Source organism: Leptodactylus fuscus, chromosome 6 (genome assembly GCF_031893055.1).
Source record: "Leptodactylus fuscus isolate aLepFus1 chromosome 6, aLepFus1.hap2, whole genome shotgun sequence".
Lineage (NCBI taxonomy): Eukaryota > Metazoa > Chordata > Amphibia > Anura > Leptodactylidae > Leptodactylus > Leptodactylus fuscus.
In genome coordinates this window covers 55,269,350-55,283,677 of record NC_134270.1, presented here as the reverse complement: position 1 = coordinate 55,283,677, position 14,328 = coordinate 55,269,350, and the positions used below count along the sequence as shown (strand labels likewise).

At 44.9% G+C, this 14,328-nt stretch overlaps 1 protein-coding gene across 2 annotated transcripts; it reads right to left on the bottom strand.

The window, feature by feature from the left end:
• Positions 1–52: 52 nt before the first annotated feature.
• Positions 53–12,730, bottom strand: FBXO44 (F-box protein 44). Of its 2 annotated transcripts, none has more exons than XM_075279986.1 (6): positions 12,679–12,730; positions 11,974–12,233; positions 8,444–8,570; positions 6,690–6,785; positions 3,631–3,766; positions 53–661 (listed from the first exon to the last, which is right to left on the bottom strand). In XM_075279986.1, the coding sequence occupies exons 2-6, from the start codon at positions 12,230–12,232 to the stop codon at positions 503–505; spliced, it is 777 nt and encodes a 258-aa protein (XP_075136087.1). In that variant the 5' UTR covers position 12,233; positions 12,679–12,730; the 3' UTR covers positions 53–502. The 2 variants fall into 2 exon arrangements, with proteins under 2 accessions (XP_075136087.1, XP_075136088.1); XM_075279987.1 differs by having other exon boundaries at positions 12,675–12,684.
• Positions 12,731–14,328: the final 1,598 nt, after the last annotated feature.

The window sequence follows — 14,328 nt, the reverse complement described above, 5'->3', positions numbered from 1 at the left end:
ATACACATACAGTATATCTAGATAATAAAAGGAAAACAAATATATGCTGTGATAAAGTTTATTAAAAGTATGTCAATGTTACAATAAATGGAGGACCATATGTAACCAAGACAACCTGCACTATATAATAATGTATGTATATTTAGTATTTGGCTATTTTATAGCTGTACTCTTAAAGGCACAATCAACCATATTTATATGCAGCAGCAGTATTAGGTAGGTGGGTAATACGAGTTACTCAGGTAGGGTGAGGTTCCCATCACTGTAGGTATATAACATAAAGCAGTGGTTCTGGGTACAGCAACCTTTCTGGGGACTTCCCTTCACTCTCCACACTACAGGCAGCCCTGGTGAACAGGGAACTAAAATTAAAAACCGATACATTTTAGGGAAACCAGTTGTATCAGATTATTCTGATCCCAGGAAAGTAGACTTGTATCTTTTTATTTTTAGTTTAACAAGTTGCTCAGGAAAGTAAAGTTTTCCACAAAAGCTCAAAATGCTAAGAGACATCCTCGCTGAGGTCCCCTGGATCAATGGTCACACTGCTGTTTGTCACCCTTATACCATACCAGCCAGCCCAAAACTGGGTGTCTTTTCCACCATGTTCGAAATATATGTAGCGAACGCCAGGACCATAATTTTTGAACGTATGTTCAATCTGTGAGGAGGAACGAAAGGAAAAAAAAAAAAAGTTAATGTCACTGTCATTCCATCACATCCATCCCCATGTCTCCTCCCCCATACCCATTACTTCCCCATCCCTCAATTCAGTGGCGTAACAATTGCCGGAGGTCGCATTTGGTTCCCCGACTGCTATAGATCTCAGACAGCAGAGATCGGTACTCATCTCTGTTGCCTGTGGACAGTGTCATTAACTGAAGGAGTGCAGAGTTATATCATGTGTGTACATGCCAAAGGGCCCCTTTCCCAGACCTGCCCAGCGGACGAGTAAAAATAACAAAACACTTGTATTCACCTCTCCTGAACGTCTGATGGTCCCCAGTGTCCTTTTTGTTGCACTTTCACTCTGCAAACTAACGTCACGTGTGTCATTATGTCAGCGCACATCTCGTGACTGCTGAAGCCCAATCACAGGTCCCAGCAGTGACCCCCTGGACATGTGACGTCAGATTGCAGGGTGGAAGATCCCCAAAGAGGAAGCTAGAGAGAGTTGGACGCTTGGGAAAGGTGAAGCAGTGCGAGTATAAGTGTTTGTTATTTTTACTCATCTTCCCTGGGCCTCCACTCAATATACTCTGGGGTCTGAGGAGATCACAGAGTATAATAATGGTACTGAAATGAATTGGAGGGAGACTCAGGGCTTGGAGCATATTATACTGGGAGGGAGGGGATTCTTGGGAACGTTTCATACTGTGTGGGGCCACTATGGAGAATTATACTGTAAGTGGGATTTTGGAGAGCATATTCTACTATGGAAGGGGGGTGCATTGGGATGAATACTATACTGTGTGGGGCCACTGTGAAACAATATACTGTGGGCAGGCTCTTGGGAGCATATTATACTGAATAGGCCATTGTGCAGCATTATATTATGTTGGGGCACTGTGGGAAGTGTGTGTACTATGCAATGTAAATAGTGAAGGGGTGCATGAGCACTGCAGTCCCTTCAAACAGCTGATCAGCTGTGTTCCATGGTTTTGGACCTAGACTGATTTCTTAGCTGATCTACAGTGTCCTAGCAGTATAGAAAAGATCTGTTTCCCAGGGTACACAGCTCCCAGTACCGTTTAGACGCCGGGCCCTGCACTGCTACCTCACCGTACTCTTGATAACTGCAATTGTGTGCACTATAGTTGTATCCTTTTCACGTACCTGAGATACTGCTGCAATACCTATAACCAGTGGCATAACTAGGAATGGCGGGGCCCCGTGGCAAACTTTTGACATGCCCCCCCCCCCCAACCAACATAGACGTCGAAGACCTCGACCGACCCCCTCCTCCGCACTCTATTATGTCCCTTAGTAAGCACTGCACACAGTATTATAGCCCATAGTGGCCCCTGCACACAGTATTATAGCCCATAGTGGCCCCTGAACACAGTATTATAGCCCATAGTGGCCCCTGCACACAGTATTATGTCCCTTAGTGGCCCCTGCACACAGTATTATCCCCAATAGTGGCCCCTGCACACAGTATTATCCCCAATAGTGGCCCCTGCACAGTATTATCCCCCATAGTGTCCCCTGGACACAGTATTATACCCCATAGTGGACACCCATGAACGATTATAATACTCTGGGGTCTTTTCAGACCCCAGAGTATAATAATCGGAGACCCGGGGGAATAAAAACATAAAAAATTACTGTTTCTTACCTGTCCCCCAGCTCCTACGCTGTCTTCTCCGCTGCTGTCCTTCTGAAATGACGTCAGATGTCACATGACCCGGGACGCAGGCCGAGTTCATGTGACGTCAGGGACGTCAGGAAGGAGGCCTGGCAGGATCGTGGAGAGGTAAGTAAGAGTGTTTGTTACGTTCTCTTACCTCTCCCGGTCCGCCGATCATTATACATCGGGGGTCTGCAAAGACCCCCGAGTATAATGGTAGTATTTGTGGGGCCCATAGTGTCACTTACCGATCCTGGCCCAGCCAGGATCGGCAAGTGAATAGGGCCCGTAACGGCCTATTAGAAAAAAAAATAAAAATCTACAAGGGATCTACAAGGCTCTAGTTTTGCTACTGTTTCAATTCCCATAATTAGTGTACATCTCACCCATTTCCATAATCCATCCATCTAAGAGTACTGTGCATCCCATCCATCCCTACATCACCCAATCCTATGAATTCTACCATCTTCATCAGTATTACCTAACCATCTTGAATTAACATCCCATCACCAACCATATGAAATTCTCTTCTATACCTCACCACATTAAATTTTCTAGTTTGAGCCACCTGCTCCCGCGTCTCGGCTCTGCTACATCGCTGCATATACGTAGGATACCCAGCTGTATGTACATCGTTGCATATGGAGAGCCTACTGAGCTGTGCTACAGCGCTGCGTAAGTCTGCTACATCGGGCAATTTTGATTACAGGGGTTTGGTTATGTGAGTGTGTGAACTGCTTCTGTGTTACAAATGGCTGAACGAATGTTGCTGAACTTTGCTACAGTTCCACCCCCTCCCCCATCAGAGGCTGAACAGCACATTGCCCGTCGTACTCACACAAACTCGACACCCGATATACTCCTCTTGCCCACACACAGCCTGCATGTTCTGTACTCTCCTGATCTTCCATGAGACTCCATTTCCTGCAGCTTTCACACTGTCCAGTTTCCTCCGATATAGCTCCACCCACAAAATAGCTTGTAGCCCGACCATCAAATAGCGTGATCCTATCAGAGAACGGCTCAAGGACCTGTGAGGATGTCATCACGGGTCCTTTAGTGTACTCTGAAGCTAAATTCGTTCATTGCGGTTGTGAAGTTACGTAATTTACCGGGATAAAAAGTAGCCTATGTTTTAATCGAGGTTCCAATATCCATTCAGCCATTTTTGCGTGATTGAGGAACAAACATCCAAACACACAAACTTTCACATTCATAATATTATAGTAGAATAGCATGGATGGCCTATCCGACTCCCGCTTCATGTATTATAGGAATACCTGAGACCACTCAGCGTTACTCCACTGCTCTATGAAGACATGTTCTGGTTGAAACTCAGCTATCACAGTCTTGTCTTGTGATAACAGCTGCACAAGAATCTGGTAATGGCATCCACAGTCATGTCTCGCGGCATACCTGGGGGTGACAGGGAAGAAATAATGTGTCAAAATGCATTTTCTCACCAAATCCATCACACTATGCATGATCATTTCAGAAAGACATTTCCTGCTTCCTGAATGGCAATTTTGCTTTAGGCTTCGTTCACACAGTATTTCACAGTGTTCAGTATTTTGCAATAGTATTTGCAAGGAGAGATTGGCAAACCTGTGAAGATTCGTTTCAGGTTTGGTCCAAAGATTTGCTTTGGGTGAATAAGTTCATCATAAACCAGAGTTTACATTGGTGTATGACACTGTCAGGGCTCCTAAGATTATCTAGCTCATTTCTTGATCTCCAAGGCAAACAAAGCTTAAGTTATGTCAAAGAGAATGTGACGTTAAGGTCTATGGGGAAAAACAGTAAGAGGATACAAATTCAGTGAGGTGTTTTTTTTTTTTTGTTGTTTTTTTTTTAATTGGATGTTTATTGGGTTTTTCAAATAGTAAAACAGAACATCTAACAAATGACATCTCAAAATATTCAAATATTACAAAACAAAATATTCAAAATATTACAGAACAAAATAGTTAAACAGTCAAAGACAACAAATACACGGACAAAGACTGACCAAAAAGAAAGTGAGAGGAAAGAGAGGGATGGAGCCTGGGAAAACAATGATTTTAAATACAAATTAGCACATTGTGAGGGGACTTGTGTGCCTAGTTGAAATTGATGAAGAAGCGCCTTTCAGAAACAAACAAAAAAACCCCACATATCTGACAAAAATGATCTCCTTATGGGAGTCGAATATTGCAGCCGCATTAACATGGCCTTGGTATTGGAAGAAGCAATGGTGGGAGTTTTTGATTTGTGTTATTATGCCAATAGTGTGACAATGGCAACTAGGCGTAACACAGTGGGCACTACAGTCACAGTACAGAGCAGAACTTCTCCCCCCCACACTCCTATGATTTTTCTGTTTTTCTAAATATTATTCAATCTACCTAACCTATACTCCAGACTGTAATATGACATGAAATATCTTCTCTCTTGTTTATGTAAATTAGTTTTCTCATAGCACTGGGGGCATCCCCAGTGCTGCTTGAAAAATCTCCAGCGACGCCTTCATCTTCTTCACCTCCTCCATTCTCTTCTCGCCCGATCCTCTTCTCTGGGTCCAAAAAGCGCCAACTGTGCATATCTATTGGCCATTTTCCTGTGGGCGGAATGGGAGAGGCCATAGAAAAATGGCTGACAGAAATGCGCAGTCGGCACTTTTTGGACCCAGGGAAGAGAATCTCGCAAGAAGAAGGTGGAGGAGGTGAAAAAGGATGAAGGCGTTGCTGGAGATTTTTCAAGCAGTTTTCTCATAGCACTGGGGGCTTCCCCAGTGCTATGAGAAAACTCATTTACATAAAGAAGAAAGAAGATATTACTAAGGAACGGCAGTGCGGATCAGAATAATAAAGGTAAGAGAAGAATAGCCTTTCTTAAGGCTATTCCTACGAGTATTTAGTTTAAAAGGGAATTCTAATGATAGAATCACTTTAAAGAGGAACAGCACAAAGCAGACATCTAAGAGGGGATTCTCCAAAATTGTCATATCATGAAGAACACATGTACCGTATATACTCGAGTATAAGCCGACCCGAATATAAGCCGAGACCCCAAATTTTACCACAAAAAACTGGGAAAACTTATTGGCTCGAGTATAAGCCGAGGGGGGAAATGCAGCAGCTACCGGAAAATTTCAAAAATTAAAATGGTCAGAGTTTTTGGGTGCAGTAGACGCAGAGGAACGGGAGGGGGTGTTTTGGTTGTCTGTCTGCCCCTTCCCTGAGCTTGAGAACTGGGTTTTTTTCCCCTACTTGGAATTCAGTCTGGCTGAATATAGGGTATCTGCAGTGTTCCTATTAACCCCTTCCAGACGGAATAGGAGCACTGCAGATACCCTATATTCAGCCTGCCTGCAGTCAGGCTGAATTCCAAGTGGGGGGGGGGGGGAAACTCAGTCTCAGGGAAGGGGCAGTTAGACAACATTTTTTTCCAGCTACGGCGTTTACCGTACAGGAAACATATTTTTATGGATCTGTAGAGCGGGTGTTTTCGGACACAAGGATACCGAACATTTAGGAGCTTCACAGTATTAGTTTTATATGTGTTCTAGGGAAAGGGGGGAGATTTGAATTTTTTTTTTGAATACTTTATTTTTTTTTATTTTTTTTGCATTTATTAGACCCCCTAGGGGTCTTGAACCACAGGGAGTCAAATCACTAATGCAATGCATTACAATGCTAATACATTGCAAAACATCGTCATTTCTTTTGCAGGCTGCATAGAGCAGCCTGCAAAAGAAAAGCACTGCGGGCCGGGGAGCCTTTACAGAAGCGCTGAGGGGCGGACCTGAAGGAGAACCTTGGCCGGCCGGACCTGAAGGGGAGCTGCAGCCGGCCGCCGGCAGAAGCGCTGAGGGGAATCCCCAGCTGCCAGGGATTCCCTGCACGTTTCTGCCGGCCGCAGTTCTCCTTCAGGTCCGGCGGCCGAGGTCTTCCTTCAGGTTCGCCCTCTGCGCTCCTGCCAGCCCCAGGGGATCTCCCTCAGCACTTCAGGTCGGCCCTTGAGAGAGCGGTCGCGCCCGCTCCCTCCTCTCTCCAGGGTCATGCTGCCTCCCCGCAGCGGTTCCTCTCAGAGGCTTCAAGTTCCACCCGTGAAGGGCATCGCTGCTGTAACTCTTACAGCGGAGATGGTAGAGCTCATTACCGCTGTTAGAGTTACAGCGTAGGTGCCGGTAACGGGTCTGTAGCTATAATATTGCTGAATTACTGTAATGACGCGAGTATAAGCCGATGCGGACTTTTTCAACCCAAAAATTTTGCTGAAAAACTCAGCTTATACTCGAGTATATACGGTATTTATTAAAATAGACATAGATCCTCTATAACATTCAGTGAACACTTACCAGTCCTTGATGACTATATGAGGTTGGACTACGTCCATGAACTCATCAAGGTATCCTTCTCTCTTCAAGTCAATTGTCTGTGACTTTAAACACTTTCTGGAAACAATAGATAAAGTTCTGTATTTAAATTCATGTGACATGGGCGGAAGCAGAACAAGAAGTGAGACTGTAACTAGGACAGCAACTTTAAGTGTCAGCAAAAACAGATCTAAAAGGTAACTGGTCACCATGAAAATGCCGGTATTATAGGATTATATCCTCACTCCACTCGTACCTATTAGACCCAGTTCTAGCGAAATATCCAGTGAGCAGTAAAGACAAGTAGGAGGGAGATTTAAAGTCTACAGAAGATGATCATTGGTGTGACATTTTGAAGAGTTATCCCTAAGTGAGGCTCAAGTGTTGGCTCATATATATCAGCTCTACAAAGTATATAAAACAACCACATTTCTTTTTGGTATTGGCATATACCTGGATTATTTATGCCCAAAATGACGGTATGTAGAAGACTTACCACTTGGTGATCCTAGTAAGACAGTGGTTGCCAGAATGCTTTATATGTCCATGAATATACTGCCCAGCATTAATAAATACAAATAATGGGCAATTTGCACCCAATGGGCACGCGTTTTCACAGATACCGTGCATTAGGAGAGATCCGTGAAAACAGACACAAATAGAGTATGTCCTATATTTTAACGGTCCGCTACTATTCATGTGGATAGCTCCCATACACATAATGCAGCCATGTGACTACTGTTACAAGAACGTCCATCACATGGCCGATTATGCCTATGTGTGAATATAGGATTAGAGGGGGGGGAATTACACTATTACCTATAGAAAACACATCTGAATTGTCACTTAAAGGGTGTCTATCACCAGAACCCAAGCTATCAACTCAACCTCACAGGTTATGGTCAATTGTATCAAGCTATCTATTCCCCTTTGTGAATTGGTGCCTCTGCAGCAGAGAGATTGCTATTTTTGTTACAGACAAAGGAGCTCTCTGGAGTAACAAGGCAGATATCATTGCTCCAAAGAGGTAAAGACAACATCCTCATTGCTCTAAAGAACTTTACATATTTTCATATTGACAAAAACAACATCTTAAAGGGGCTCTATCAGCAAAATCATGCGGATAGAGCCCCACATATGCGTGAATAGCCTTTAAAAAGGCTATTCAGGCACCGTAAATGTTATATTAAACTACCCCCCAGTTTTAAAATAAAACCCTAAAAAAGAATATCTACTTACGCATCGTGCACTGTGGGCGGGCATTCAGGGTGCGCTGTCTTCTTCTTCCACGCCTCTTCTTCCTCCGATGTCCTCCGGTCCTGTCCTCTTCCGGCGCTCGCGAGCGGACACCGATATAAAAAAATGACCTGGGCGCATGCGCAGTAGCATGCGGCTTCTACTACGGCTACTGTGCATGCGCCCAGGCCATTTTTTTATATCAGTGTCCGCTCGCGAGCGCCGGAGGAGGATGGGACCGGAGGACATCGGAGGAAGAAGAGGCGTGGAAGAAGAAGACAGCGCACCCTGAATGCCCCCCCAGCGTGCACGATCCGTAAGTAGATAATATTCTTTTTTAGGGTTTTATTTTAAAACGGGGGGGGGGGGGGGGGTAGTTTAATATAACATTTATGGTGCCTGAATAGCCTTGGGGGGCTGGGTTGACATGTCAGTGACAGACTCCCTATAAACCAACCAACCATTCAGCTCTGAAGACAATGGCAACCCTATAAACATACCCATAAGAAGTGACAAAGTACTTCTTCACTTTTATATCAGGGAAAGGTTTGCCATGTTCTCCAGGGAGGACTTCCACCTTCCATTGGTCTCCTCCATTTCGATTTATATCCCAGTTTTTGAAGTCATCTGCAAAGAAACAACACAGAAAAGTACAGTAGAACTACAGAATATGCTAGGACGGTAACATTCCTTTAATGTGGCATTGGAAGCTAGGCCAGGACTCAGGAATTGTGGCTGATAGTCAACGCGAAATGCTGCCCATTTCATCTGCTCTCTGCCACGGGCAAGTCCAATGGCGTAAATACTGGAGTAGCAGTGGTAGCAGCTGCCACCGGACCTAGAACCTTAGGGAGCACGGTGGACCCCTGATGTCTTTTTTTAAAATTTTTTTATAAATAGGCCATTACCTGCTGGAGTAAGCACAGCAGGTAACGGGCCCTATTTACTTACCGATACTGATCACAGCCACCTCCGCTTCCCCTTCTGCATCCCATATAAATTTGCTGGGTCCCCCTGGAGGGCAGAAGGGGAAGCAGAAGCGGCTATGATCAGGAGCGGGGATTGGTAATCGAGGCCGAGGGTCTGCGAACTCCAACAAACACTGCTATCATTATACTCTGGGGTATTTTCAAATCCCAGAGTATAATGATCGGAGACTCAGGGAAGCTGAGGGAACATAAAAAACACCTACTTACCTCTCCTGCGTTCTGGCATCCTTCAGGCGTCTTCTGACCTATTTGGTGACCTCACAAATGTCTCATGGGCCAGGCCAGTGTTGTTAAGTGTTGTAATGCCGGACTGGCTCATGTGACGTTTGTACCAACAATGAAGAAGGCCAAAAGCAGCAGGGAGCGAACTGGAGCCCAACAGTGGTAAGTAACATTGTTTTTTATGGTTGTATCCTCCCCTAGGCCTTCGATCATTATACTCCGAGGTCCGAAAAGACCCCAGAGAATAATAATTGTTCATGGTTGGTCTACTATGGGCATAATACTGTGTGTGCAGGGCCCACTATGGGGCATAATACTGTGTGTGCAGGGCCCACTATGGGGCATAATACTGTGTGTGCAGGGCCCACTATGGGGCATAATACTGTGTGTGCAGGGGCCACTATGGGGCATAATACTGTGTGTGCAGGGGCCACTATGGGGCATAATACTGTGTGTGCAGGGGCCACTATGGGGCATAATACTGTGTGTGCAGGGGCCACTATGGGGCATAATACTGTGTGTGCAGGGGCCACTATGGGGCATAATACTGTGTGTGTAGGGGCCACTATGGGGCATAATACTGTATTTGCAGGGGCCACTATGGGACATAATACTGTGTGTGCAGGGGCCACTATGGGGCATAATACTGTGTGTGCAGGGGCCACTATGGAGCATAATACTGTGTGTGCAGGACACCCGCTATGGGACATTATACTATTTGGAAGGGCCGCTATGAGACATTAAACTATCTAGAGGCCACTTTGGGACATTATAGTGTGTGTAAATGGGCCGTTATATTTCAATACTACACTTTCTTACAAAGCTGCAGAAAAATTGATGATATGACTTACTGGAAAAATAATATTGTTCGTGGAATTGCTCATATTATAGAAACATCAGATCTGAAGATGGTTTCTGATAGTGTAATATTTAGTTTCACATTTACTGTATGTAAAGAACTTGTAATAATAAAGGGAAATGAACAACTTCCTGACAGATCAGCCTCCCCTAGTATCAAAAACTCCCCAGCTATCCCATATCCTAGAACCTTAATGGGGTATTCTAACTATAGATGTAGCTGAGATCGGAATATAGTGCTGGGAGTTTTGGAAGCAGCTGAACATGGCTGCAACATTGTTTCTGTAACTCTTATTTATCTCTATGAGACTCATGGAAATGCATAGAACAGTTGCATTCAGCTGTTTCTGCAAGTCCTGGCCAGCTCAGGCACAGACATAGGTATTCTCTGAAAGAATAGAATATCTGTTTCTGAAGAAGTTGAGTAGAAGCTAGTTCCCACAGGACTGTCATCCAGACTATTTATGTTATACAGAGGTGGGAGACATTCAGAATATCCACTCAGGAACCTGGCAAAGAGTTATGAACAGGGGCGTAACTACCGTGGTAGCAAAAGTAGCAGCTGCCACAGGGCCCGGGCCATTAGGGGGCCCGGTGACAGCCGCTACCGCTGCGTTTTTGTTTTTTTTTTAAGTCCGTTACGGGCCCTATTCACTTGCCGATCCTGGCTGGGCCGGGATCGGCAAGTGACACTGCGGGCCCCACAGAGGCTATCATTATACTCGGGGGTCTTTGCAGACCCCCGAGTATAATGATCGGCGGACCGGAGAGGTAAGGTAACATATATAACAGTGTTACTTACCTCTCCACGATCCTGCCAGGCCTCCGTCATTCGTGTCTGACGTCACATGACCCAGGCCAGCTTCCCGGGTCATGTGACGTCTGACGTCATTAAAGCTGGACCAGAGCGGCAGCCGACAGGAACAGGTAAGCAACTATCTCTGTTCTTTTAATGGTTTTAATCCCCCGGGTCTCCGATTATTATACTCTGGGGTCTTTTCAGACCCCAGAGTATAATAAATGTTTATAGGTGTCCACAGTGGGACATATGGGGACACTATAGGGGTTAATACTGTGTGCAGGGGACACTATGGGGGTTAATACTGTGTGTGCATTGGACACTATAGGGGTTAATAATACTGTGTGCAGGGGACACTATAGGGGTTAATACTGTGTGTGCATTGGACACTATAGGGGTTAATAATACTGTGTGCATTGGACACTATAGGGGTTAATACTGTGTGTGCATTGGACACTATAGAGGTTAATACTGTGTGTGCAGGGGACACTATAGGGGTTAATACTGTGTGTGCAGGGGACACTATTGGGGATAATACTGTGTGCAGAGGCCACTAATGGACATAATACTGTGTGCAGGGCTTACTAAGGGACATAATAGAGTGCGGAGGAGGGGGTCAGTCAAGGTCTTCGGCATCGGTTTGGGGAGGGGGGGCCCCATGTCAAAAGTTCGCCACGGGGCCCCGCCATTCCTAGTTACGCCACTGGTTATGAATGCCAATGCCTATTTCCATTGAATCCATGGGACACACATTTGATGTGGAGTACAGCATGAACTCTAAGATTTGTTCACACAGGGGAATTTGGAGCAAATTTTGATCATGAAATCTGCCTATTTTTTCAATGGGAGGTAGTGATGAATACGTCTTCTTTGAGCACACTAAAAAGAGAAGGCTCATGCTTGATCTTACAGAGATTTCTACAGCTTAATAACTATGGAAAGCATGACGTGAGGCCTCATGGCCTATCCACCCCATCCTATATGAGGTTAAACAGTGTGTAAACTTGCAGTGAAAAGGCTAAACACACCTTAAGCTTTCTGCCAAAGGTTTTCTTTCGGAGAGGAATCTGAAGTGGATGTATGTCTCAAATTCCTCCATGTGAACAGGCCCTTACACTGCACAAGGAGACTGCACCCTCCTCCCAGAAATAGACAAACAGACCTTCAGCAATGTGGTTTTGTAGTAGGTTTCTCTTTCGTAGGAGTAGAAAGTAGAACGCCCTCCAGTCCGGTGGGTTCCGTTTGCAATGCTTTGATACAAATCCGGCCCGGTAACATTTTGTCTTCCATAAAGTGGGTGAGTCAATAATGTCTTTCCAGAGGCTACAGACCAGTCGGCCGCAGAGGATTAGATGAGGCCCAGGAACGGCAGACAGGATTTCTAGCAGTACACCTTCTGGAATATCATTCATGCCGCTCATCCTGTACCAAAATATATAAACATGATAATAATATAGCTACATCACATGTTCCAGCTTTTCTGAGCTTCTGAATGTTATACTTGCTTATTTAGTATTTACAGCCACTTTGGGAAATGTAATGTAAATCCTGTTTCTGGGAAAGCTGAATTGACAACATCATATGTATATCTGAATTGCTAGATTTGAGTCTTGGTTAGAAACAACATACATGGACATTGAAACATCTTATTATGGAAAAATCCCCTTGCTCTTTGTGTTCTGTTTGCAGATCAGTCATGCAAATACAGACCAGCAGGTTGTGATTGCTAAAACAATAAACTGGTAGATTTGTGCTACAATCCTCTTCTAACCCCATAGCTAAGAAAGAGTTAAAGGACACATTAAACTCTGCTACATCTGTACACTTGTGCACATTAAACCCCAGACATCAGAATCCACATACTTACTAGTAACTCAGCTGCTCTGTACAAGACTACCGCACTTCCTGGATATTTGACATCACCAGCATCATGTGTTCACTTAAAGGGGCAGAGACAGAGGCGGATCCAGTCCTGATGTACTGTATATGGATATACATGAGTATCTGCTGCAGTGCAGTGAAGAGCTCCTGTTACTTCACTCTGTGCACATGAAGCGTAATCTTTATAAGAAAAGTTTTGCAATTTTGTAAAAATTCCTCAACATTTTATTGCGGTGCATTAAATATTCTGGTTGCACCAGCAGCTGAAACTCTTCAGGGCACGAATGTGTTAACGGCATGGGTAATGCTCAGAATTAACCACTAAGTGCCAGGTGGTAACTCTGACATGTGCAGGAAAAGCATGACATTGGCACAGAGGATGTCGGCTAGTTCTACCTATGCTTACCAGCACTGCGGCCCATCCTAAACTTCCCTTACCCCCACCCCTTTTCCACCTAGAATAAAGACAAGACAAAGAGGTTGGATAAATTGGCCACAGCAGCTGTTTTATTACATAAATACAATATAACAAACACATATATCAAGATTTGCATATTTATAACCATCCTATCAAACTAAACCAACTCCCCCTATATCCTCTATATATAAATAACAAATAAACCAAAAGAACTACCCAAAACTTCCTGAATGTTCCCTCAGAGGGGGAGGTCCTTGGAGCTAAAAGATCTGGCTGCCAAAACTGTCCATCATAATAAGTTACCCCCAGCTGCAACCACAGGCTCAAGGGCACCATAACTAGCTATGGCAATAAAACCACAACAACCAAAACCACTCCCCGGGACACCACCCAGCAGGAGCCCAAAAACAGCCAAACCACCCTCCAGCAGTAGTTAGAATATTGGGGAAAATACACACCATGTTTTCCCCAACTCCAAGGACCCCCCCCCCCACCCCGCCCCGCCGACTGCTGCGACATGAAAAAACACCCCAACTGTCACCAAGATAAGGGCGGGCGGGACAGAAGCTCCTTCCCAGCGGTAACTGACCGCTGAGCAAAGAAGCAGGGCTACTTATACCCTCCCCTTAACTACTCCCACCATTACCTACCCCCCCCCCCCATTACCCTAGCAACCCCCTTCTTAGCAACCCTGTACCTGCACCTTCATGCCCTGTCATGGCGGCCTCCCCCTAGGCTGAGCCTTGGTCCAGCCTTACTAGAAATACAGTCAACCCAACCTTAGAATCTCAGATGTAGACAGTATGGCAGACCTGGGATGTTGGACATATTGACTCACGGAGCCCGAACCAGATCAAAAAGCAAAGGTATTAATTTTTTTCATGAAGCATAACATTGTCAATTTGTCGGATAATATCGACCAATGAGAAAACACTATGGGGTTTGATCAGTGAAAAACACAAAATGGATTACTTCCGTGCTGTCCATGTTTTTCACTGACCTTATATTAGATTATAAAGGGGTTGTTCAGGGAGTCCATCAATACTTACTTCCTCTGGGGGTTTTGTTCGCGACTAAGCAGATTTCTGGGCTTGTTCCAACCCTACCTCACTCCGCTTCCTTGTTCACTGCTAGTTACCTGTATAGTGGGGTCAGGCTTTACTATTACATTGATGTTCCCTGTCGTCATACAGCAGCACAAGTGGGGTATTCTGCCCC

Bases quoted from the DNA above. Each gene is read 5' to 3' on its own strand.
- FBXO44 (XM_075279986.1), bottom strand. From the start codon at position 12,232: ATGAGCGGCATGAATGATATTCCAGAAGGTGTACTGCTAGAAATCCTG. The intron at 6,786-8,443 runs GTATGTTTATAG...TATTGTTTCCAG, and splicing joins TACTTTGTCACTTCTTATGG to AAAGTGTTTAAAGTCACAGA. The intron at 662-3,630 runs GTATTCCTATAA...TCCTCCTCACAG, and splicing joins GTAACGCTGAGTGGTCTCAG to ATTGAACATACGTTCAAAAA.